This window comes from Lynx canadensis, chromosome B3 (assembly GCF_007474595.2).
Source record: "Lynx canadensis isolate LIC74 chromosome B3, mLynCan4.pri.v2, whole genome shotgun sequence".
NCBI lineage: Eukaryota > Metazoa > Chordata > Mammalia > Carnivora > Felidae > Lynx > Lynx canadensis.
This window is the reverse complement of record NC_044308.2, coordinates 121,133,384-121,160,161: the sequence shown is the minus strand read 5'-3', so window position 1 is coordinate 121,160,161 and position 26,778 is coordinate 121,133,384. Positions and strand designations below refer to the sequence as shown.

The following is a 26,778-nucleotide window of genomic DNA, read 5'->3' as shown; positions in this document are numbered from 1 at the left end:
AAAATCCAAGTACAGCATGCACCAAGCCTCCCCCCACCACCCAGACCCGGGACTTGGCCAGCCTCCCCTCCCCAGCCCCATCTCCTTCCCTGTCTCCCTCACTCTCACCAGCCACACTGGCTCTCTTTCTGGTCCTTAAGCACATCAGCTGTTTCCTCCACCTGGAGCGCTGGCCCCAGGATTCTTCCACATGCTTTGCCTTATCTTAGAAGTCATCTTCTCAGCATGGCCTTCCCGATCTTCTGTCTAAATTAGACCCCTCTCGTCTCATCATTGGCTCTTCTCTTTCACAGCACCTGCCTCAAGTCTGTCATGATGCATCTTTACCCACTATCGTGTTTTCTGTCTGTCTTCCCCCAGACAGCAACCCCACGGGGTAGGGGCCCTTGATCCACTCTCAACCCAGCTCCCAATACGGTGGTTGCGACTCAACCAATATTCAACAAAGAACTGAGTTAACGGCTTCATAAGCTCAAGCGTAAGGCAGGCGTGTCCCCCAAACACTGTCCTTTAGAAAAGAAGTCACTTAATATCTGAGACTTTGTGACATCTCAGAACAGAGGTGCTATGTCCACCACCTTATATCGACCAACTGCTCCAAGACCTCAATCAATGCTCATCATTCAACTGAATCAGTAACAAGGGGGTAAAGAGACTTCACACAAATTTAGTTATTCCCGGGAATCTGACCTCACATGTTGAGTGTCAAAAGCAGTCGAGTACCTCATACACTGTGGAAATCGTGCTTATACATCGACACAAATAGAAAAGAACTGCTCTGATGGTCTAGCAACTATACTTACAGCTCCAAAATGACATTTTTAGAAGCACACACATACTCCTAAAGTTTTAAGTAACTAAGACAGGAGTAAAGACAGGGTGCTCTGAAACACTGTTGAATGACTCAGGAAGTGGCCCTAGAAAAGGCAAAGACAGTTTAGTCAAAGGTCTGTGTGACAAGTTTGATAACTTCGCTTCACAAAATGTGAACAGAGGGGTGCCTGGGTGGCTCAGTCAGTTAAGCGTCCGACTTAGGCTTAGGTCATGATCTCGCTGTCTGTGAGTTCAAGCTGTGTCGGGCTCTGTGCTGACACGTCAGAGCCTGGAGCCTGCTTCAGATTCTGTATCGCCTTGTCTCTCTGCCTCTCCCCTGCTCATGCTGTCTCTCTCAAAAATAAAAAATGAACATTAAAAAAAATAATAAAATATTTAAAAAAGCAAAACGTGAGTAGAAAAAAGTTTTTCAAAAATTACGGTATTTTTACATAATGTGATTTTTTTTTTTTTTTTTTTTAATTTTTTTTTTCAACATTTATTTATTTTTGGGACAGAGAGAGACAGAGCATGAACGGGGGAGGGGCAGAGAGAGAGGGAGACACAGAATTGGAAACAGGCTCCAGGCTCTGAGCCATCAGCCCAGAGCCTGACGCGGGGCTCGAACTCACGGACTGCGAGATCGTGACCTGGCTGAAGTCGGACGCTTAACCGACTGCGCCACCCAGGCGCCCCTTACATAATGTGATTTGAAGTATACAAGTATAACTAAAATTAACACATTGTTTTAAGTAGACATTTGACTATTTTATCTAGGTCCCTGCAAGTTTCCATAGGCAAACTGGCCAAACTAGTTTGTCCTTGTGGGGAATACGGGGGATCGCTTTGGGGGGACCACCTTCCATGTGGACACACGGAGAACTTCCACCAGGCACTGTGGGAGAACATGGGGTTTGGTGAAAATCAAAGAAAACGTAACCCCTGTTCCCTAGGAACTTAGCGTCTCCTTGGGGACCCAGTCAGATCATAGCAAGAACCATGCAGTATGGTAACTGTTGTCGATGTGCTGGCAGAAGGTATCCAGGAGCACCCAGGAGGGGCACTATCTATGTCAGATGAGAGGGCTCGGAAGTGGAAAAAGGCTTCCCCAGAGGAAACGCCAGCTATCTGGAGACCTAAGGACAAAAGTAGGGCCTGGAGGTTCGGGGAGGCAGAGTAAGGAGAAGAATGTATACAAAGTCTAGAAAGTGATGGTGTGTGACGAGGTCTGGGAACTGGAAAACAGAGCAGTCAGGCGGACCCGCAGCCCACTAGGGAGCATGGCAGGGGATAAAGTTACCAGGACAATGTGGGGCAATCCCCGAGGACATCCTCAATCACGCTCTGGAGCCATGGCTTACCCATAAGCAAGACAGGAGACGGACACGTTCAGACATTGGTTCAGAAAGGTCTCCCAGGCAGCACAGAAGAAAACAGACTGGGAAGGGGCGATCCTGGCAGCCAGGAGACCAGACTAGAAGCCACAGTGGTCGGTGGTGGCCCGGAACAGAGCAAGGCGAACAGAGAGACGCATTAGGCCAACGGACATGAAGGAAGGAGATGGAACTGGACACGACTGTGGGGACGTTGGTCTGGGATGGGGGGCAGGAAGTCGAGTTCCGGGTTAAGACCCACTTCTGGCCTGCACACCAGGGAACCGACAACTGGGACACAAGGAGAGACGTCTAAGGGCAGGTAGGACTTGTTGCGTTTGGGTGCTTCCAGAACATCCAAGTGGAAATGTTTTGTAGGTGCTGAAGGCTCTGGAGCGCAACGGGGAGGCTGAACTGGGACTCATTCATCACAAGCCCAGGCAGGAGCAGATACAGATACAGGGCAGTAAAGCGGGTCATGAACTGAGAAGAGAAAGGGAAAGGGGGGCTGGAAGCTGGAAGTTGAGAGGGTGTGGGTATCGTTTTGTTTTCTTTGTCTTAGATTGCAGATACCACAAGTATTTCAATGCAGAAGGGAGGAGGCTAGGAAGTGAGAGGGTAAAAGAGAGGAGATAGTGGGTAGGAGGGTCTCCAGAAGTGGGGCGGGGATGGATTCACCCAGAGCCTGGGGCAGGAGACCATCCCTTGCAAGGGGCAGTGGGTAGTTCGGCTGGCAACAACTGAGGACATTCCCATCGAGGGCTTCCAGTTTCCCAATGGAACAGGAGGCAGGGTGACAGGGTCAAGGTTTGGGGATATGTCTTGGAAAAGTCCCCCAGGTGGCTCCCTAAAAGGCCACTTCATCAGTTTGGTACTCATTACAAAGGTTTTCATTACTGTGAGGTCAGTATCATAGTCCAGAAAGGAGCTCCATCTCTCAGGGCCAGACTCACATTGGCCAAATTCCAAAACCTGACATATAAGCCCAGGGATACACATTCAAGTACAAAGGGAAACTGATGTGCCTAACCTACAAGATCACTCTAAGCAGAAGACCTGGGGGGGCGGGGAGGGGGGGTGACTAGATCATAATCAGAAAGATGTTAATCACATCAACTGAATGTTTAATGACATCAGTCTGTCCCCAGGCTGACTCCCTTTTGGTAGGAGTGGTGCCTTTGTCAAAGTCTGCCTCCTTTTTCCACGCCTGGGGGGGGGGGTGGGTAGGGGGCTGATCAATCCTCTTTGATGAGCACATTTTTTTTCCCCCTTAGATATGCTAGTAAATTCGGTCAGGTTGAGGATTATCTCCTTAGCTGTGGAGCCACTGGGTCCCTTCGGGAAGGTGCCTTTTTTGCGTCTAAGCTCATCTGTTCTTGGTGTCCTCACCATCTCCAGCATGGACGACAAACTCCCTTTCACACAGAATCGGGCAGGCAAAGTTGCACTAAACACTGAACGTGCACTACTAGGGGTTTGATCCTAAGCCCCAGAAGGACAGAGGGACTGTACCTACCTTGTTCAATGCTGTAGTGCAGGAGAGCACACATTTTTTCTGTAAAGGGCCAGACAGGAAATGTTTTAGGCTTTGTGGCATCCTGCTGTTGGAGCACCAAAGCAGCCAGGTTCTACGTGAACGAATAGGTGTGGCAGTGTCCTAATCCAACTTGATTGACAAAAGCAGGCTTCAGCCTGTAGGCTATTCTCAGCCCACCTCTCCCGGACCCTTCCCCCAGCCCCACAGTGCTCCCACCTAGCACAGCCAAGCACGCAGAGCGTACTCAATAAATGTTTATAGAAAAGAAATGGCTGGGGGTCCCTGGCTGGCTCAGTCGGTGGAGTGTGCGACTCTTGATCTTGGGGTTGTGGGTTCGAGCCCCACTCTGAGTGTAAAGGTTAAAAATAAAATCTTAAAAAAAAAGAACAGCTGTCTGAGGGTTTTTTCCTCAAGTCTACCATGACATCCTTGTTTCTATAAACTTCTTTCCATATTGATGTAAGCATGGAATTGAGAGACTGAAGGGATCTAAGGAGACAGAATATGAGCTAGCATGACTTTAGAGCTTTGTCCAAGCATTTATATCAATTAGTGAATGGATCGGATCGTTCTGTGATGAGAGGCCCTCAGTCCAAGTTATCAGGCTTTTAAAACATGGCCTGAATATCCTCTTTATTTTTTTTTTTTCAGGTTTATTTAGAGAGAGAGTGGGGGAGGGGCAGAAAGAGAGGAAGAGAGAAAGAATCCCAACCAGGCTCTGCGCTGTCGGCCAGGAGCCTGACGTGGGGTTCTCACTCACAAACTGTGAGATCATGACCTCAGCTGAAGTCAGACACTTAACCGACTGAGCCACCCAGGATGCGCAGACGCTTAGGGGACTGCACCCTGATTTGGAGCCTTAGGCTAGGCCTGCAAACTCACTCAGCTCTAAGCTTTAGACGCCAGGGTCTGGAGGGCAGGTGCTATGGTCTTTCTCTCCTGCCCCCCACCAGTACCTCTCTCAGAACACTCACACGGTACCCGCTGGTCTTTGTGAGGCTGTCCAATTATTGGTCTTCCTCTTTATTCTTTAACTATGTTTCCACATTTTCTACAACCATTATGTCCAGAAACAACAAAGTCAAAATCCACGTTAGAACAAAACCAAAGACTTAATGAAATGACTAGAGCAAACCATCAGCTTTACAGTGTACTTTTCCGGGTTCTAAACAGAAACCTCTTCCCGGTTCTAAAGGAGAACCAGAACTTGTGACAAAGAGACAAGAGCAGCTGAGCTCTGAATGCACGAAATGCTGCTCTTTGTCCTCTGACTTCTAGGAAAAGATCATTATCCTCTTTGTGGAGCAAATAATTAAGACTGTTTACAAATCCTTCAAGTGGGCTTTTGAAGTGCTGAGGGCACTCTCAGCGCCCGGGCCTCTGCGGAGGGAGAGCAGGGTTTCTGAGTCTGCCCCAGCCTCTACTTTCAGAAAATCTGATCCAGAACCCTCCAGAACCCTCAGTGAAGAACCACATGGAGTGAAGAAAACAGGATTGTCTCCTAAAAAGCAATTTTTCAAAAGCTGACCTCAAAGAATCTAAAAAATCTTACCGAGACCATTTCCTGATCTGGGAAGAAAACAGTTGCCGTCTCAGTGACTTAAATTGGTGGAAACATGTCATGTTTATTGGTCAGATATCCAATGATACAGACTGGCTCTCAGACTGGAGGTTTTCAACCCTGGCTGAGGCCGGAGACTCACAATTAATCACACAGTGCTTTTCAAATTCCAAGATTCCAGGGTGTCCTCCCAGACTCAGGAGTGTGAAGCTGGCAGGGACTGAAATGTGTGCGCGCACCGTGCTAGAGTCTAGCACAGTGCCTGATGTGAACACAATCCGTAAACACTCGCTAAAAGCAGTGCGTATCATGGCTCCTTCTCAGGAAGGTGTAAAGAACCCGAGTCTGGGGTTCTAGGAAAATGTAATTTTAACTGCTTCACTCTTTGGTACTGGTTGAATTTTTACCTTTTTTTTTAAGGGTTCACTTAAAAAAATAACTATTATCTGTAACTAAGATAGCCAAAATAATTTAAATCCTAAATCAAAATATACCGTTTTACTTACATCTATGTAATTACAAAAGCCTACCATGTACGATAAAACAAAGTGTGTGTGTCTTAGTAATAATACCGTCGTAAGTAATATGGTAAAAGTGAAAATCATACCTGCAAGCATTTATTTAGCACTTACAAAGCACCAGGAAATATTATAAGTGCTTTGTACATACCAACTCACTCTTCTTTTAACATCTCTATGTGAAGAAGGAATGAGAGCATCGCACCTTACCGAGAAGGACATGAACCCAGAGGGAAACCGAGGCAGCATGCCCAGGGGCATCTAGCCGTAACGGATGGTGCTGTCTGATCCAGGAACCTGCTGGACAACCACTACACCACAACGTCTCAACTAACAGGGAGAACTGGAAACACGGCCAATCTTAAGGCCCTCAACTAATTTAATGAATAAATAGTCACAAGAAATTTAAACAAATATTTGTTGAACGAAGACACGGAGAGTCATCCCAGGAAAGCTCAACCTGACTCTTCCAAAAATGAAATGGGAAAGGGGGGGAGGGAAGACACCCTGAGGACAGCCAGGCAGGGCCAAGGGACGGGACAGGTGTCCCTGGGTTTGGTCCAGTCTGGCTGCAGTTTCTGTCCCAGTGGAATGGCATCACCCCACTTCAGTTCCATGCACGAGGGGGGCTGTTTGTCCATCCACAATCAACAGCACCTACAGCAATGGCTGGTGCTTAGTGGGTGCTCAGTGGACTCCTGACGAAACGAATGGCCCAAGTGCTCTGCCCATGGCCTCCTGCAGTAACACCCTTGGCTACCATGTGCCAGGTTCATTCCTCTGGCTGGACCCTGTGCCATGAACTTGATAACAGCTCTGGGAGAGTGTTCTCATCATCATCCCCCATTTAACTCAGGGTGACTTTCCAGAGGCTACCCACCAAGGCTCTTGCACACCTTCATAGGAATCAATCACTCACATACCCTCTGAAAGAGGCTGCCACCCTCGCTTGTGGCCATCAGAACACGATTCAGCTGCCACACAGGCGCACTGCAACAGCCCTTGAAGACAGGCCATGCGGCGATCAGACAGGGTGAGTGGGTTTCCCTTGCTCTGATGGCCTGGCTCTTTCCCAATTGAGAAAATATTTGTGTTTCATTTGTGCCCTTAAAAGATCAAAACAACAACTCTTTCTATAGCAAGGAGTCTGGAACTGCAGGGTAAAATAACAGATTTTCTCCCCCAAAAAGCAGCTCGTTAGGGACACGCTCTTGACCGTGTTCCCCACACCAGTGAGAGGCCCATGCACAGTGCATTTGTGTGGGGTTTCCCGGGGTTTTCTGGGGCACCACAGGGGAGTACCTGCGTGTCAAGACAGTGCTGGAGTTACAGTCTCCTGGGGAATCCCGAATGAGAAACCCTGAGAGGCAGGAAAGGGGCTCTAACAAACCCCTGCTGTAGCCACGCGGGGACCGACCCGGCAGCTGACGGGAATCACCGGGTTTCCCCGCTGCACCTGCAGGCAAGGGCGCCCCTGCCCGCGCCCACCCAGCCCCTGCCCTGCCTTCACGCACCTTGGATGGTCCTCTTGAAGAAGGCCTTGCAGGCCTCGCAGGAGGCCACGCCGTAGTGGTAGCCGGAGGCAATGTCCCCGCACACGAGGCACAGGCGCTTGGGGATGGCGTTGAGCATGTACTCGCACTTGATGGCCGAGTCCTCCATGAGGCCGCTGGCACAGTCCTCGTAGCTCTTGCGGCACGGGGTGCCGCCCAGCCCGGCGCCTGCGAACATGGGCGGCGAGTCCAGACCGTTGGCGTGGGCGCCCAGGGCCAGGCCGAAGCCCCCGCTGGCGTCGGACGAGCCGCTGGGGCTGTGGTGGCTGAGGGCGTCGATGCCCGAGGACGGGCTGGACGGCTCTGTCTTGATGAAGGAGCCGCAGCTGGAGCCCAGGTGCCGGTCGTCCGCGGACATTCTGTTCAGCAGCCTGCGGACACAGAGCACGGACAAGTCAGCTCGGCGGAGGGTGCGGTGGGTGTGACGCCGGACCCAGGAATTAGCTCTGGGCTCCGGGCACCGAGTGGGCGGGGCGGCTGGGAGGGGCTCAACGCTAAGGCGTTGGTGAGATAAAATGCTGGCCCAGAAGGTCAACTGGTCAGGACACTGCACAGCCCAGAGCAAGTTTCTGGCATTACCCCCCAGAACCTTCTGAGTCCTCAAAGAGAAAACTAGGGTTTTATTTTATTTTACTTTATTTTATTTATTATTATTATTATTATTAATTTTTTTGAGAGAGAGAGAGCACAAATGAGGCAGAAGGAGAGGGAGACAGAATCCCAAGCAGGCTTCACACCCAGGGTGCAGCCTAACGCGGGGCTTGATCCCCTGACCGCTGAGATCATGGCCTGAGCCACAATCAAGAGTCTGACATTCAACCCACTGAACCACCCAGGCGTCCTTTAAAAAACTACGTCTGTTGGGGTGCCTGGGTGGCTTAGTCGGTTGAGCGTCCGACTTCAGCTCAGGTCATGATCTTGCAGTCTGTGAGTTCGAGCCCCATGTCGGGCTCTGTGCTGACAGCTCGGAGCCTGGAGCCTGCTTCGGATTCTGTGTCTCCCGCTCTCTCTGCCCCTTCCCCGTTCATGCTCTGTCTCTCTCTGTCTCAAAAATAAATTAAAAAAAAAAATTTTTTTTAATAAAAATTAAAAAAAAATAAAAAACTACATCTGATCGATAAACTTTAGATTAGGCACCCCAGCTTCTCTGCAAATTGCTGGCATAAGGGTGACAGACAAAATAGCTGGCCAATCTTCCTGCACAACAAAAGTACGTGGTGGCCGTGGCTGGAAGTCTGAGCGTGCTAGGCCCTGGCCCAGACCCCCTCAATACTGTGACCTGATAACCCCTTTCACCCAGCTCCACCGAGGCATTGGGTAAGTCCAAGCTTGGTGCTTCCCCAACATGCCGCCATCACTGAGACTGGGACCAGACACACCACCAAGGCACCTGGCCAGGGCAAGAGGCAGGGCTGGTGGCAAAAGCTGCTCTCTGGGGTTTGCCTCTGGCCCGGGGCACATCTGGAAGGTGGCTCCAGGCCCCCTCCCCCTCCCCGTCCCTAACCCTTCAGCAGGCTGGCTTCCCAGCCCCACCCGGCCCCAGAGACTGTGTCTCCAGGAAGTGACATGAGGGGGCCCCTTCCAGCCTTAGGTCCTCGCATCCCCAGCAGTTTCTTCACCCTAAACTTCAAGCTCTGAGCGTTCCTACCTCACCCACAGAGGCAAGGGAGCATTACCAACATGACAAGGTCACTGTGAAGGGTCCTAAAGGTTACCTAAAATGAAAGTCCCTTCTCCCAGAACCATGCTGGGTCCACCTGTCCTTGACCTGGCCTGGCTGTGTGGAGGCAAGGAGCTGGCCAAGGCTTATGCCCGTGGAGCAGGTGAAAGGAAAGAGAGAAAGATCTTGGAGAAGGAAAAGGGCTGAATGATCAGTGGTATGGCCGCATTAGCAGAAAGATGGAGGGGTCTCAGTACCGGAGGGTCCGCTGGGTAGCAGCCATGGTCCAGCTCTAATAATGCCCAGAGGGAGCCCCTGTTTCCTGAACGGCCCTTTGAGGAAAGGACTGGTCACCACCAGGGAAAGGGCTGCTTTGCAGCACCCACAAAGCTCACCCCCACACCACCAAATGCAATCTCACGATGGGAGGGGCCGCCGTCCCCGGTGTCACTAATGATTTCATAGTACACCTCCCGAGGGGTTGTCCCATCCATCTACATTTGAACATCTGCAGGGACAGGGAACTCATTGCCCCACAGGTGGTTCTAATCAGAAACCGGGAGCTGCAGATAGAAAGATAAAAGATCCATGTGAGGTTACTACTCTCAAGTTTATCTACTGGAATGCAGCGTCTAAAGATAGAGGCTCTCAGGTCTCTTCTGTTCCGAATGTAACGTTCCCAAGTCCCCTGAGACGCCCTCCCACAAGCACCGTGTTTCCCTTAGACCGGCAGAGGGTGCCCTAGTTGAGGGTCTCCTCTGGGTCCTTTTATAGCTCTGGCTGGTGCGCTGTGATCGTCCTGGGTTCCATATGACCACCTGCCTCCCCTCCATCCACCAGCAGGTCCCTGGTATGTCCACAGGAAACGCCATCAGCCTGGCAAGGCACAATCCAAGCAGAAAATCTGCCCCGGTAGGCACCTTTGGGTTACCTCCCCACAGCGTCTCTGCACAGGGCAGGCAGGGAAAGCTGACCAGGGGTCCTTCCACCTGTAATTCTCTCCTGCCCACTGCTTTAGGCTCTGCGGGTCACAGGAACACCCCAGGCCCACAGTGACGAATCCTGCCGAGGAGATGGCTCCCAGACTCCAGCCCTCCCCCCCCACCCCTCCCTGAAACTCAAAAGAACTCCAGAGGTTTTGGGAGATACACTTGACATTAATGGTAATTACAGCAACAGCAGTAGTCCCCCTACCCCCTTATCTGCAGTGTCAGTTACCCGAGGTATCACCAGGTCAACAGAAGCCTAACACCACGTCACAACGCCGACGTCATCCACCTCATTTGGTCTCTCTCTAAAAGTAGGCCTTTTATCATCTCATCCTCGGAGACTCCAGGGCTGAAGGAAGCAAACTTGACCCTGGCCTCTGAGCGGCACAGAAGTCCAGCCACTACTTTACTGCCCGCATCCCAGTTGTGTGTGTTTGGACAGGGGCAGGGTCCGAGGACTTCATTCCTCTTCTCTTTCCCACGACCAGGATTTTGGCACCCCATCCCCACCCTGCCCAGGATGTCTTATCTAGGGAGAGGCCACACCTATTCCAGCCACCTGCTGTGTGCCAAGTGCTGGCCAGAGGACAGGAAAGGTCACGACACACACAGCCCACAATCTCAAGAACTTTGTTCTCAGGGTGCCTGGGTGGCTCAGTTGGTTAAGCGGCCGACTTTGGCTCAGGTCATGATCTCACAGTCCGTGTGTTTGAGCCCCGCATTGGGCTGTCTGCTGACAGCTCAGAGCCTGGAGCTGCTTGGGATTCTGTGTCTCCCTCTCTCTCTGCCCGCCTCCACTCACGCTCTGTCTCTTTCCACCAAAAAAATGAATAAACGTTAAAAAAAAATCTTAAAAAAAAAGCTCATTCTGTCTCAGGAAGAGCAGACTAAACAAACACAAGTGTGCAGAGCACCAGAAAGAGCCAGGGGGTACTACCCTCACAGGGGCGTCCTTCCCCCCCGGCTCCCGCCGCTGGCCCCACCAGTCTTCATTCATTCACTTGTTCATTCATTCATATTTGCGGACTGAATGAACACCCCCTCCAGGGGGGGCACAGCTTCTTTTCTGTGTGGAAGATTCCTTCCAAACTTTTCTGTTTTTTCAAGCTTAGGAGTTGCCGGGTCTGTCCTCTGCCCCAGAGGCTGGCCTAGACCAGTTTAGTGGCCATCCACCAAGGGCGGTCACACTCTGGATGCCTCCTTTTCTACCACAGCCTTTTAGTCCTCACAGCCTGTCTGCCAGACATTATCATCCCCACTTTACAGAAGAGAAAAGCTGGAGCTTGAAGCTTGTCCCAGGTCACCTGAGGGACAGGAGAAGCTTGGACCTGAACCGGCCCTGTCTGACTACAGATGCAAGCTCTTTCTTCTGTGGTGCTCTGCCTCCCGTCAAACCAGGCCTCTGAAGGACCTGCCTCCAGCAAGAGCCTCAAGCTTAAAGCCCTCAAAACCTGCAGAGAAGAGCTCCAAAGCCCAGAACCTTCCTCACGGCCATTTCTTGACCTGCAGTGTGACAGTCGAGAACTCTCTGGGGGCACAGAACCCTTCTAGGCTACCGGGTCCTCGATGCACCAGGCAAGGGACAAAATTTGCTGGAGAGGCCAGACCCTCCACAAAAACCTTGTGTCCAACTCTCCTGACCTCCGGCACATCGTTCATGCATTCCAAAGCAAAATTTAAAGGATGGGAAAGAAAGAAGCCCAGGAGGTGGGGGGAGAAGAACCAGCCAGAGGAGCTAAAGAATATAAAAAGCATTTTTTTTTAATGTTTATTTATTTTTTGAGAGAGAGAGAGAGAGAGAGAGAGAGTGTAAGAGTGCAAGCAAGGGAGGGGCAGAGATAAAGGGAGACAAAGAATCTGAAGCAGGCTCCAGGCTCCGAGCTGCCAGCACAAAGCCCAATGCGGGGCTTGAACCCTTGAACCGTGAGATCATGACCTGAGCCAAAGTCAAGACGTTCAACCAACTGAGCTACCCTGGAGCCCCTATAAAAGGCATCCTTTAAAACGCTTTTTAGGGGCGCCTGGATGGCTCAGTTGGTTAAGTGCATCCTACTTCAGCTCAGGCCATGATCTCATGGTTTGTGAGTTTGAGCCCCATATCAGGCTCTCTGCTGTCAGCACAGAGCTCCCTCTCTGCCTCGTTCCCCTCCCCCTCCCCCTTTCTCAAAAATAAACATTTAAAACAAATAAACTGCTCTTTAAAGCATGCTTTAAAAAGAGTGTGTGTGTTGGAAATGCAATGAGGAGGGGTGGCAGCAGGTCATGTGTGGCTACAAGGTCAGCGGAGATCAGAATGGGCAAGCGTCCACTGCAGCGAGCAGTCAGGAGGAGGCAGGTGATGTCGCCAGGGAGTGTCAAGGCTCAGTGGGGATGGAGACCACTGTACCGTGGCTGGAGGAGGTCGTGAATGCAACAATTCTTTCCAGAAGTTTGGCTGCAAAGGGTAGAAAAGGATGTGAGAGTGGGGTGCCTCCTGGCACACCTTCAGACCTTCAGGCAGCACCATTCTCTTGAACTTGGGATCATGGGGGCAGATAAAGAATGTTTTGTTGTTATTGTGGGTAATTGTTGGTTTTCTTTGATGAGGAGGGGCATGTGTTAAGAACACAACCAACAAAACTAAAAGGAAACCTTTGTATGGGAGAAGATATTTGCAAATGACATTATCAGATAAAGGGTTAGTATCCAAAATCTATAAAGAACTTATCAAACTCAATACCCAAAAAACAAATAATCCAATGGAGAAATGGGCAGAAGATATGAACAGACACTTTTCCAAAGAAGACATCCAGATGGCTAACGGACACATGACAAGATGCTCAACATCACTGATCATCAGGGAAATACAAATCAAAACCACAATGGGAGATCACCTCACACCCATCAGAATGGCTAAAATTAACTCAGGAAAAAACAAATGTTGGTGAGGATGCGAAGAAAGGGGAATGAACCCTTCTGCACTGCCGATGAGAATGCAAACTGGTGCAGCCACTCTGGAAAACAGCATGGAGATTCCTCAAAAAATTAAAAATAGAACTACCCCAAGATCCAGCAATTACACTACTAGGCATTTATCCAAGGGATACAGGTGTGCTGTTTCAAAGGGGCGCGCGCACCCCAATGTTTTTAGTAGCACTATCGACATAGCCAAAGTATGGAAAGAGCCCAAATGTCCATCGATGGATGAATGGATAAAGAAGATGTGGTGTATATATTCAATGGGATACTACTCAGCAATCAAAAAGAATGAAATCCTGCCATTTGCGACAACACTAGAGTGTATTATGCTAAGCGACATAAGTCAATCAGAGAAAGACAAAAATCATATGACGTCACTGATACATGGAATTTAAGAAACACAACAGACGAACATAGGTGAAGGGAAGGAAAAATAAGGTAAAAACAGAGGGAGGCAAACCATAAGAGACTCTTAAACACAGAGAACAAACAGGGGGTTGCTGGACGGGAGGTGGGGGGGATTAGCTAAATGACTGGTGGGCATTAGGGAGGGCACTTGTTGGGATGAGCACTGGGTATTAGATGTAAGAGATGAATCACTAGGTTCTACTCCTGAAACCATTACTATACTATATGTTAACTAACTTGAATTTAAATAAATATATTTAATTTTTTTAAAAAAAGAATGGAAGGAACTTAAGGTTTTTTTGTTTTTTTTTTAAATTTTTTTTTTTTCAACGTTTATTTATTTTTGGGACAGAGAGAGACAGAGCATGAACGGGGGAGGGGCAGAGAGAGAGGGAGACACAGAATCGGAAACAGGCTCCAGGCTCTGAGCCATCAGCCCAGAGCCTGACGCGGGGCTCGAACTCCCGGACCGCGAGATCGTGACCTGGCTGAAGTCGGATGCTTAACCGACTGCGCCACCCAGGTGCCCCGAACTTAAGGTTTTTAAAAATTATGGGATCCACACTTTGCAGTTTGCCTTGGGCGATCCTGATCCTACCTGCTAAGTACCCATCGCCCCCGCTTTACTCCCCAAAGTGGGCAATGAATTGCATGGTGACTCTACGTTCAATGCTGATGGTAAAGAACAGATCAAGATGCACAGACTGAAGATATAAAAGGTAAAAAATGTCCGCTTTTCCCAAATTCCAGTTCAATCTTCACCAGAGTCAACTGAGGTGCTTGCTGAACAGGTGGCTGCCTGGGCCTGACCTGACCACAGTCATAATTTGTACATGCATCTCTGCAAGGGGGGCCCAGAAGTCTGCATTTTCAGGTTGGCTTGTTTCAGCAGCCCAGTTGTGACTTTAGGGGCATCAGGTTTGAGTGCCATAGGAATGATGTGGCCAGGGGGCCTGGCAGAGGTCTGACGTGAATCTGGAATGCAGGAAGAGAAAGGAGCTGAAGCAGTAAGGGGGGTGGGGGGGAGGTTGGCCGTGCACAGGGGAAGTCTGTGGGTGGTAGGGGGAGACCTGAGAGCCCTCGCCTCTCTGTCCCCTCCACTCAGTCTGTGAAGGGAGGCACAGGGAGTGAAGGCTACGGGCAGGAAGTCTAGGAAAAGGAAGAGAGTTTGCAATAGCAACTGGGAGGGGGGTGGTGGTGGGAGGAGAGAGCAGAAATCAGGGCCTCCAGGGTTCACCAGGCCCCTTCGCTCACATTGCAGGGGCACCAACGCAGGGGGAGCCCCGTCTCCTCCAGCAGCTCAGATCTGGGTTTCTCAACCTGGGCGTTACTGACATCTGGGGGAAAGGACTTCTTGGTTGTGGGGCCATCCTGTGCACCGCAGGGTGTTTAAGAGCATCCCCGGCCTCTACCCACTAGATGCCCCAGCCAGGGCAACCCAACCCTGGAAGAGACATTGCCAAATGTTCCCTGGGGAAAAAAATCACCCCAGAATGAGAACCACCGCCATAGATGTATGAGGAAAGAGGGAGCGCGGGGCGGGCCACAGTGGGGGGTTGGGTGGATGAATGGTGCAGGTCTGGGACAGAGGGGGTGAAAGCAGAAAGTGCAGAAGTGGAAGGAAACAGGGGGAGGGACCAGGAACAGGGTGGACTCCGGGACTTCAGGCTGAGGGAGAGCAGAGGAAGGAGCGAGAAAGTCGGGGGATTGCAGATGGGGTCAGGGAAGATGTCAGAGGTGGAGGCTGCGGGCCAAGGCACGGGTGGGGGGAGGTGGCCACAGGGTGGGTGCCGCGATGGCGTGCAGGGAGGGTGCAGCCTCGCGATGAGGGGACGTGGCAGACGCTTCAATCTGGGGAGGAGGGGGTCACACGGAGTCCATCATCTGTGGTTGGCTGGGACCCAGTTCCCGACTGGGTCAATGACTATTGACTGTATGGGAGGGACAGAGGCCCCGTGGAAGCAGCCTCTGCAAGAGCAGAAGTCAGTGGCTGCAGGCCCTCGAGGCATCATTCCCCGCCCCCCCCCCCCCCCCCCCGCGCGATCCATGAGGAACAGGAGCACAGCTAGAGCTGCCCTGGCCTCAATTTCACCACCATCTGATTCGGCATGGCCTCCCTCCCACCCCAGCGCGCTCTCTGCCCCTGGCCCTCTTCACATCCAGCGTGGAGCCTTGTGCCTCAGAGTGGCCTGGCCTCCAGGGGTGCCTGAGCTCACTGGAGGAGCGGGGTGCGTGGTGTCTCTGCTTCTGCTGGACAACGGAGTGGGTTGAAGATTTTCTTCATATGGAGACCAAAAAATCTTGGGGAACTCTGAGTGAAACCCAAACAGTTGAGCTATTTTGCCACACATCTGTCGAGGAAGAGAAACTCCCGCGTGCCAGCAAGAGACAACTCCCAGGGACCTGGCCCCCTGAGGACGGCCTGCTGGGCAGACAGCAGGAGGGAAGCTTCCAGAGGGAACAGCTCAAGGAGGGAAGCGTGTTTTGAACTGGCCTGGCTTGCTTTCCTCTGTGGGACAAAGCCCACCTCACCGCGCACAACACAGCAATCCGGGAGGCCTGCAGAGGGCTGCGCCCACAGCCCCCTTTTGGCTCTGTGCTGAGGCCACACTTGTAAGAGCAAAACCAGTAACTGTCACGTAAGGGTTACAAGCCTGCACGCTGGCATCAGATGAGCCAGTTCTGCCACGTATCAGCTGCTGACTCTGAGGCCAGCCTCAGAGTGCCCATCTGTAAAATGGGCCCAATCACCTCCTTCATAGGATTGTTCTGCGTGAGCATAAACTAGTGTATGCAAAATGTGTAGCCCGAGCTGGTGCCCAGCAAAGCACTCTGCAGACGCTGGCTTACTGTTGTGATTCTCCCCGGAAGCCCCTTCCAGAAAACTCATCATCTGGCCGCCTGTGGTCAAACCCAGCAAAGCTCTTCCCTCAACTAAGTCCCCAGATATAGAATGCAGGATGATTCCACATGGAACTTGCCATTTACCAGGAGGGAAAGTGGTTGGTTAGGCAAATTAAGAGGATAAATAAGCCTAAAAATGGCAATCCACTATACAGAAGAAAAATGGTTTCTGAACACTTGAGAGACTCTTATGTACATTTCTATAATTAATTCGTTAGCCAGGGGCCACCAGAGCGATTCATTATAGCAGACCCTCAGACCCTCCAGCAAAGCTTTATTTGTTATGAATCAGCCCCTCAGGGAACCTCAAAGTAGCCCAGCTAAACTTCCTTTAAAAGTCTCCGGGTGCCGGTGTGGCTCAGTCAGTTGAGTGTCTGACTTCAGTTCAGGTCATGATCTCACGGTTCATGGGTTTGAGCCCCGCATCAGGCTCTGAGAGGCTCTGTGCTGACAGCTCAGAGCCTGAAGCCTACTTTGAATTCTGTCTCCCTCTCTCCCAGCCCCTCCCCTGCCTGTGCTCGCTCTCTCTCTCTCTCTCTCTCTCTCTCTCTCTCTCAAAAATAAGTAAACAAAAAAACCCTTTTTAAGAATACAGGGGCGCCTGGGTGGCTCAGTTGGTTAAGTGTATGATTCTTTGTTTCAGCTCAGGTCATGATCTCACAGTTCATGGGATGGAGCCCCGAGTCAGGCTCTGTGCTGACAGTATGGAGCCTGCTTGGGATTCTCTTTCCTTCTCTCTCTGCCCCTCCCTGGCTTGCGCTCTCTCTCTCTCTCTCTCTCTCTCTCTCTCTCTCTCTCCCCCTCAAAATAAATAAATAAATAAACAAACATAAAAATTTGTTTTAAACATTAAAGAATATAGAAGGAGCCCTTAATAGGGGATGGGATGCAGAGGACCACATGGCTAAATGTGAATAATGTCCCCGCCTCCTGTTGGGATAGGGATTCAGGCGCACTTACTACACAGGAGGAAGGGAGGAAGCAGGGAAGGGAGGGAGAGAGGGTGAGGTGGCCAATGATGACAAGTATTAGGAAGCAAGGATTATAATTAATCCAATCCTATACATATGAGGTCCAGTAATTATATAATTTTTTCTTAAACTCACGTATTTAATTCAAATGGACTTTCCCCCTGAGTAGTCTAAATCACCTATTTTAATATGTGAAGTTCTTATCAGTTGTATGTGATTGAAACCTTACATATGTGTATCTTTCAACAGTAGGTCTGTTTTCCTGGACAGACACACTAGCACAGCTGGGATCAGTGGCCTGTAAGTTACAGATTCTGCTGTCCACCCTGGCGACCTACAGATGAGGGACTAAAGCCCCGAGAAGCTGGGACTCACTCCAAGTTACTAACTAGAGAGCCAGGCTGGTTGGGGTTGAGAGACATAGTGAGTAGTGGTGACCCCCCCACCCCGGGAGAAGGGGCTTACTCTGGCAGGGCCCCACCTGCCACCCTCCATTGCCAGGATGCTACCACAGCACCGCTCTTCTGGTGGCTCGATTTTATCTGGTCCCCTCAGAATACTTTTCCTAACACTCCTCTTTCTCCCCTTGGGGCCCTCTCTGGGACCGAGGACTGCAAAATGACCCAAAACCAAACTGGCTTCAGCCAAGAGCCTGCCTCCCCCTGTGTGCTGAAGCTATGGCAAAAATCTGTAATTAAGCATCTTGTCTTAGAGAGATTAGTCAAAACCAGACTGGTCCCGGACAACTGATTGAAATCTCGTTCCACACAAATTACGGCATGGAAAATAATGATGGGTAATTAGTGCCTTTCAATCGGGGCTTTTTATCCATGATTTTCCAGGCCGCATCCATCATAATGAGAAGAGAGAAGTTCTGCCGAAGCAGGGGGAGATGAGCGGATGCAGAGTGGGAGTGCCCCGGGACAGCTCGGAGTGTCCATCGACCAGCCGAGCTCTGGCCCGCAGCGGACAGCCTCTGTGGCTCTTACCGTGGCTCTCCGCAAATTAGACTAAGGGGCCCCTCTGGAGAGACTGATCCCAAACCTCGGCCTTCACCTGGGTCCTCTTAGTGGAGTCCCCTCAAACAAGACCCAGAGGTGCCTCGTGGCTCTTCCGTGAGTCCCCTTGGCCAACTCTGGGCTCCGAACACCACAAAAGGGAGTGTTTAGAGAAAGGGCAACATCGAAAATTCAGAATATGCCCCCAAACACACCGCAAGGATTCTTCCTTTCAATAGCTACCGGAGATCTGACATCTACGAATTGATCTTAACTCTTGTGGAATCTGGTCTTATTTTCACCTTGCATCAAGCCGCGATGTGGTATAAACATCCCACCTACTGTCACTGAATACACCTGGCAATTTCTAGATGGTACTTGATTCTCACAGCAGCCACGGTGCTGGGCCACAGATCTTAGTGGTTGGAGCTGGACTGCCTGAGTCTGAATTCCAGTTCTGCCTCTTCCAGGGTATTTAACCCTTCTGTGCTTCAGTTTCCTCATCTGCAAAATGGGGGTGCTGATTATAGTGCACACCTCAGAGGGTGGTCTTGAGGATTAGCGAGTTACTACAGAAAAGGGCTTAGAACAGTGCCTGGCACACAGTACGTGCTCAATAAGTAAATGCTGCCGGTTATGACAGCAGCCCTTTCTGGGTAATGACATGGCTTCCAATAGGTGCCCCTTAAACATCAATCTCACCGCAAGCAAGACTGTTTACTCTCTGTCTCCCAGCGTTCATCCATCCGGGCACTTTCCTATCTACCATTCAATCACGAATCTGTGTACCTCTCAGTGTGCTGGAACTTCCACCAAGAAAGTCCCTTTTTAGGACATGGGTCTCCTTATTCAGGTACTACCGGAACCAATTGTCAGAACTAACTAGCCTCTCTCCTGGGAGCTGACACCTCACTCCAACACTCCGTCTCTCACATGCATGCTCATGCATGCACACACACACACACACACACACACACACACACACACAGAGCTCCATCCCGCGGGAACTGCCACATTCTCACAGACCTCCACCCCACTGGCCCAGCTGATTGACCCAGGGGTGTGCAGCCGACTGGCTGGGCCAGTGAGTCTCTCCCATGAGACATGTGGTGATGGGGCTGCCTCTCCAGGGACAGATGCAGGAAGAGGGACAGCTCAAGAAATGAGCAAGGTCACACTTTGCATCAGTGTGCAGCAAGGGAGGAAGAACTTGCAGCTGGCAGCGGAGAAGGGTGCTGGCCAGGGGCAGAATCCCCAGGGTCTTAGTCATTGTTGGAAGCTGTTCCGAAACGCAGGAGCACTCTGCTCAGGTGAGCGAGCACAGCTTGACCCCCTGACGCAACCTCGCACAAGGGGCATTCTGATACTTAACCAAAAGGGCAACTCATTCATTCATCCACCCCTCCTCATTCGTTCATCCACTCCCTCCCTCACTCAGACATTCCGTCACGATCCCTTGAAGATCTACAGTGTGCCGGCCACTATCCTAGCCCTGGGGATGGATCGGCACGCCAGGTGGACAGTTTCCTGCCCTCAAGGAGTGACAATACCATATCTCACTGACCATCTTTTCGTATTTTAGCATCTTGGCAATCGGAATGCATCTTGAATCGATGGCATGCTATAGTTTAATCTGATTAGCGGTTCCAAGAATAATGGTGTCTTGAACAATAGATGATGACATAGATTAATGAAATATGATGAACAAGTCTAGCTGAGGCTGCTAGGAGTTCACCGAGAGCAATTTCATTTCTTCCTAGACATCAGGGAGACTACATTTCCCAGCCTCCTTTATGGGGAGCTGTGGCCATCAGCGAGGTGCTGGCTAATGGAATGCTGGCTAGTGGAATGTGAAATGATGTAAGTCACTTTCTCTCTGGCCCAGAAGAATCTCCCACGGTACTCCCCACGCTGCACCCCCTGCTCTCTCTGTCTCCCCCCACGGGTGGGCCACACAGGATCCAGGCAGAGGATCCAGGAGAGAGCCCCAGGGCCCTGGGGGAATGGTAGAACCACACACCAGAAGGAGCCCGAGCCCATGAATGACCTCATGAAAGGCTACCTGTCGAACGCCCTCCCCAAAATGTCATATGGACAAGATGGAAACTTCTGTTGTGTTAAGCCACTGAAACTCTGGGGTTGTACGTAATAATAACTAGTGGTATCCAGCCTAATACAATAATTAAATGACCAAAATAGTATCCATTCAGTTAGTGATTAGTGCAGGGGAAGGGGGTATAAGGGAGGATGAAGCAGGGCCAGATAGTGTGGCCAAAGAAGGCTTCTCAGAGGAGGTGACATTTCAGCAGAGGCCTGGAGAAAGAGAGGGAGGGAGGCATGTGGGGAAAGCGCTGAGTTGGAGGAACAGCAGGGAGGCAGGGAGAGGCAGGCAGGGCCCTCTTCCAGCAAGAGAATTCTGACCAGGCCAGGACCTCAAAGTGCCTCTGATCTGTCCTTGGCTGCCTGCCTTTGCTAGAGACCCCAGGGATGGGGAGAGTCCCAGTTCAGGAAGCAGCCATTCCCATCCTTTGGCCACTCAGAGTAGTTTTTTTAAAAAGTTATTTGTGGGGTTCCTGGGTGACTCAGTCAGTTGGGCGTCCGACTTTAGCTCAGGTCATGATCTTGTAGTCTGTGAGTTCAAGTCCCAGGTCGGGCTCTGTGCTGACAGCTCTGAGCCTGGAGCCTGCTTCAGATTCTGTCTCCATCTCTCTCTGCCTCACCCCTGCTCTCACTGTCTCTCTCTCTCTCTCTCTCTCTCTCTCAAAAATAAAATAAAAACATTAAAAAGAATTTTTTTAAAGTTATTTGTGAAGAGTCAAAATACTTCTTCTCTCTGCAACTTCCAGTTATAGTTTATACAACTCTTTCCCTCAGGACGTACAGAACAAGTCTATACAACAGCCCTCTTGATTGCTGAAGGCGGCCTGCCTTCTGCTCCCTGGTGGCCCTGTCCTCACCAGGATCAGCATATCCCCTGGTCCTGGGGTCGCTCCTCCTCACACTTTGTCCTTCTTTCAGAATAACTCATCTGCTCTGTTTACTTCTCACAAAGACGAACATCAGAACAGAGCACAGCCTTTCAGGTACGTTCGGGCAGGTGCTGAGCAGAGCAGTATTGACACCCTTCTCCCCCTTAGACACTATACCTCTGTTGATGCGACCCGAGACTGAATCAGCACATAAGGTGTGTGGCTCACACTGCCGACCTCCCCTCTGCTCCTTGTACAATCACACACCTGGGTCTCTTGTGTGTGTGTGCTATTGCTGGGCCTAAGTCCCATTTCCCTCTGTGTGTTCCTACAGGGCAGTGTGCAGACCCAGTGAGGGGGACGATGCTTCCATCCACCACCCGGTCAAGGCAGCGGTCCTTCCTGTGTGATCTTGTGCACAGAGAGGATGACACAGGAGGCTTGGGGCTCCCAGCACCCTTTTCTCTTCCTGACTCAAGTTTTCAGTCTCTGTGCTAATGGGCGGTCTGGGCAGATGACAAAGACAAACATCTTAACTCAGGTGGGCAGGTGGGGACCTGGCTCTGAAGCCAACTGGGAACCTGCTTCCCACCTGTGTCGTGACAATGAGAGTGCCCGCTGGCCAAGGGCTTACTCCCTGCGGGGCTCAGGGCCACATGCATCCTGTCACTGGCAACAACCTGTTGAGATAAGTACTATCGTTTCCCCCATTTTGCTAAATACCTCGGCAGGGGTCACACCCAGAAAGTGCTGGAGTGAGTTACAAATAAAGGGGAGTAAGTCACAATAGTCCTCTGCTCAAAGCAGCCAGGGGCCCTCAGGGTCTGACCCCACCAGCAGAGATGCTATCCCCTGCCCACTCTGCCCCGTGGTCACTCTGTGCCAGCCACACTGGCCTCCTGACCATTTCTTGATGACACCCCCATGCTCCGACCACGGGGCCTCTGCCCCCTGTACTTGAGGGCAGGGTTGTGTCTTTCTTTCCCGCTGTTTCCTGTGTCTAGAACACTATAAACACAGGCTCCATAAACATTGGTTCATGAACAAATGAATGAGGAGGTCTGAGAGTTGGGTGGAACAAGAATTCTCAAGGCCTGCACTCTCTTCAGGATGGGACGGTCCCAGGCCTGAGCCCGGGACAGGACCGCAGTCAGAGTGAGGAATCCAGCCGGCAGCGTACGAGCAGAGCCCAGAGACCCAAGTCCAACAATTCCCAATGAAAGGACCCTAAAAGATCAACCTTGCCACCGGTTCCCATAGAATTCTGCTGATCCTGGCTTTAAGACTTTACAAATGACATACGGGTTTTTCTTACTTTCTGGGGGGGTTTTTGTTTTTGTTTTTTTAAGCACCCAAAATCATACGAAGTGTTTCGAAGAAACGTAGAGAAGCTAACATCTCAGACCCACTCATCGAGAAATCTGGGTTCAAACTGTTCAAAAAAAGGTATTTTCATACAAAAAAAAAATCAATGTAATTTATAAAGCCTTCAGGAACTGGGGCTGCAAAAAGCTTGCTTTGACTTCAGAACCCTGACTCTGTACAACTGGAAAGGGTTCACTGCCACTCCCCGACCTCGGGGCCCAGGCGCAAGGATTCTGGGCCCAGACCATCTGGGTTTGGATCCTGGCTTTGTCACTTACTGGCTCTGCCACCAGCCGCTTAGCTTCTCCGTATCTCAGTTTCCTCATCTGCAAAATGGGTCACATAAAGACACCTATCTCGTAGAGTTTCTCTGAGGGGTAAAAGACACAATCAATGTAGAGCACCCACCGCGGCACCTGCTCACGGTAAAGTGCTCAGTAAACACAAGGTGTTACTGTTAGCTCCTCTGCTCTCTTGGGTGCAGGTCCTTCCAGGCACAGCAAGAAAGTTCTGACAGTTTGGGTCTCAGTCGTCTCCTCTATCAACTGGACATAAGAAGAAAATGGGGAAAAGGGAAAGCAGAGGTGGGGGTCACTCCCAGGCTCCTCGGCCCGCCCCTAAGCTGAGCTGTTGGGGGTCAGGTGGATTCACCAGGCTTGCCCTTGGAAATGCTGTCACTTATCACACTGACTTCTCCAGATGGGGCATTTTGACTATTGATCTGATAAATAAACAGCCTGCTGGCTCGATCAAAATGTTATTTTGCATTTCAATCACTGCTCACTAATGCAACCTTCATCCCGCCAAGATGCTGCTGGCAATGACACCAGCCCCGTCACTGGCTTGAGAGGTGGAGCCACCCCCTACCAGTACCCAACCCGACTGGGAAGTCTGATCAGGGGTGGGGGGCACAGCTGTTCTTGGGGAGAGGGGGGAGAGGATGGAAAGAAACGTCCTTGTTGAGCGGGGATCCGGAGGGCCAGGTGCTGCCGTCAGGCCCGTGAGAAAGCTCTTATGGCTGCAGGTGTGTGCCAGACTGGGACATACCTGAGCGAGCCAGCAGCCCCCTGGGACCTCAGGGTCAGGCCTCGACGTGCCCCCCCCCCCCGCTTTGTCGGATGGCGTTGGCATACTACTACCCTTGTCTGCATCTCAGCGGCTGCCCTGGTAAACTGGATCCAAGAAAACTACCCTGCTTGGCTTGGGTTATTGTAAAGACTCGGTGAGAAAACAGATGCGGAAGGAAGGCCTTTGGAGAAAAAGAGGACGTTAACGCTGCCGTATTATTTAATGGAACCGGAAGACTAAATGTCCTTTCTGTGCTAAACGCCTACTACGTGCAAAGTGCTCTACACACACAAGCTTACTGAATCCTCGCAATAACTCTGGATGTTTAGTCCACTTTTACAGACGGGAAGACCCGTCGAAGCATGAGGATGTTGAGGCACACAGCTTCTAGACTCAGGTCTCGAGCTCTAATCCACCCTCACACCCATGTCTGGGGATTCAGCCAGCCCGGGGGCCCTCACCCGAGGGAAGATCAAGGCCAGCCACTGGGACCAAAAGGAAAGGGGGCAGGTGAACACTCTACCTGCTCAGCAAGACACGAGGCTGTTCAGAAACCTGAAAACCCGGGCGATGGGGAGTAGGCAGAAGAGGTGTCACCGAGAACTAGAAGCATTACCAGGGCCCCGTCATCTCTGTGCAGAGCTCTGAGGGGCAGGGAGAGGCCTGGGAGTCCTGAATACAAAGTTCAAAGCAGATGGAACTGGAACCCCCAATATCAAGGGGATGAATGGCAGCTACAGGCCCCAGGGTCCCTTTTGGAAAAGACTAGCCACCTCTCCAATGTGTGTGTGCCTTGGTGGAATTAAGGGTAAATTTCAGCCTTTTGGTCTAGGTGCCAAAACTGCTTTGTATTTTCTTCTTTATAATACACACACACACACACACACACACACACACACACACACACAACCCTCTCAAGAGTAGAACTACATATTTATAGTTTATATTTCTGGGTTTTTTTTTTTTTTTTTTTAATAAATAGCACAAAGGTCTCCTGAGTTCTTATGATACTTTGTAAACAAAACAAACAAACAAAAAAAGCCCGGAGACTAACTGGTATGGCTTCTGTCCCAGCTCTGAGGCTATGTGTCCTTGGGACAGTTACTTGCCTTGTCTGGGCTCAGTTCTATTTCCTTTTCAGGAAAATGGAGACAGCTTTAGCGATCTGCCAGAGAGGGACGACATATGACACAGGAGGTAACACAGTGGGCCCTGAGATTTCCCTGGGAAGCTGGACGCCAGTCATGAGCTTTTTGCTCATGTTGGTTTCACAGATAACTCAAGGGTTAAAAATGAAATCACCTAAAGAAAAAAAAATCCACATTACAAAATGAAACACTGCCTCTAATACAATGGCCTGAGATCAATATGACACATAAAGACTGGGAATCCATAACTCTCCAGTCTCCTGCCCTGATGTGTCTACCAAACCAAATGCCAACCCTCCTACCCCCACGACAGTACCTTCCAGACCACAATCAGAAAAGGGGGGCTTCTCCATGCACATCCCCCTGAGAGCTGCCTGCCCATCTGCTAGCCAGCTCAGCCAGGCTATGCTGGGAGGAGCACCAGATCTGGGTTCTCCCATGTCCAAGTTCAAGTCTCTGCTCTGCCCCTTCCTCCATGACCTTCAGCAGGTTCTTGACTTTCTCTGGGCCTTAGTTTCTTCACCTCTAAAGCAGAGAAAACCCATCTTTGCTGCCTCAGGGAGTTAATGTAAGGATCAAATTAAGATCTTATTTTCAAAAGCTTTTGCAAAGTGTCAGCCTCCTACAAAGTTGTCACACCCTGTGACATTTCACAACCTGGCTCATGGAGAGGAAGGGAACGAGGTCTTTAGGACAATGAGTCCCACCAGGTACCCCACCCACTAATGGAAGTAAAAATGAAACCTAGTTGAGCAGCACTTACTCATCTACCCAGTTAACCTTCATCAGGCCCCAGAGGACAGTATTCTCACCCCCACTGTAAGGGCAGAAGGTTTCCTCGTTAGATGTTGCTTCATGGGTCGGGGACCGAGGCTGAACCCAGGCCCCCGGACTCCTGAGTTCTGAGCTGGACCTCAACATTTCACAGCCTCTCAACATCCGGATTCCAAATGGAAACAGAAAGTTTAAAAGTGCAAAAGCAAAATATCTGACCAGCCTGCCTCAAAACCGTCAAGGTCACAAAAACTAAGGAAGGTCTGAGAAACTGTCACAGACCAAAGGAGATTAAAGACCCAGGACAACGAAATGCAGTGCAGGATTGTGGGCTGGATCCTGGAAGACAGAAAGGACATCAGTGGGAAAGGGAATAAAGTCTGGATAAAATACAGAATTTAGTTCATAGCGATGCACCAACATCAAGTGTCTGCATCGTGACAAACGCACCATGGTGACCTGAGAGCGGAGGGGAAACTGCACGGGGGCATATACGATCTCTCTGCACGACCTTTGTGATTTCTCTGCAAATGCAAAACTATTCTAATAAAAAGTTTTTAAAAACTGGAAGACAAAAAAGGGAAAGCTCCAACTTTGCCTCTTGAAAAGAAGGCGCACCACGCATGCTGACCTGTTTTCCGACCCCCGGCTCCTCCTTCACGGCCAGCGGCCTCTGGACAAGCTTCGCTCCTCCTTAGCTCCGCTCCTCTGCGCACACAAGTCCACTGCCTGGAACACCTTGTCCTTCTCTCGATCACAGTGGGGCCTTCTTGGCCTCGAGCCACACAAATGATCAAACACTGAACCAGTTACCTCATTCCTACTGACGTAGACTAACACGGTTCGGCAGCAGCACAAGGTCACGTGCCCGAAACGTGACCTGTAGTATTTCCTTCAAACACACACACACGCGTGTGTGCACACACGTGCACACACAGACAAACACCACTGGAAACAGCCTCAACGTTGATAAATAATGCCACAACCACTGGCTTGAATTGCAGAGTTGTTGGTACAACAGGAACTGGAAGTCAATGGCAGAACATGATGAGAATAAAATCCAATCCCAACCCTAGTCTGCAAAGTCCCCCGAGCGCTAGCCCTGCGTCCCCCTTTCCAACTTCACCTTCCACTCTTCTCCCCATGTTCCAGCCACATGGACCTCCTACTCTTCTCCAAATACTCCACGGGCATTACTACCTCAGGGCCTT

General features: G+C 50.7%; 1 protein-coding gene across 1 annotated transcript in view; it reads right to left on the bottom strand.

The window, feature by feature from the left end:
- The window catches only part of ESRRB (estrogen related receptor beta), a 173,384-nt gene that overhangs the window by 49,166 nt on the left and 97,440 nt on the right, over window positions 1–26,778 (bottom strand). The window contains exon 2 of the mRNA XM_030319636.1: window positions 7,317–7,726. Coding sequence (XP_030175496.1) covers window positions 7,317–7,726 — 410 coding nt within the window. The remainder of the gene's footprint in view (window positions 1–7,316; window positions 7,727–26,778) is intronic.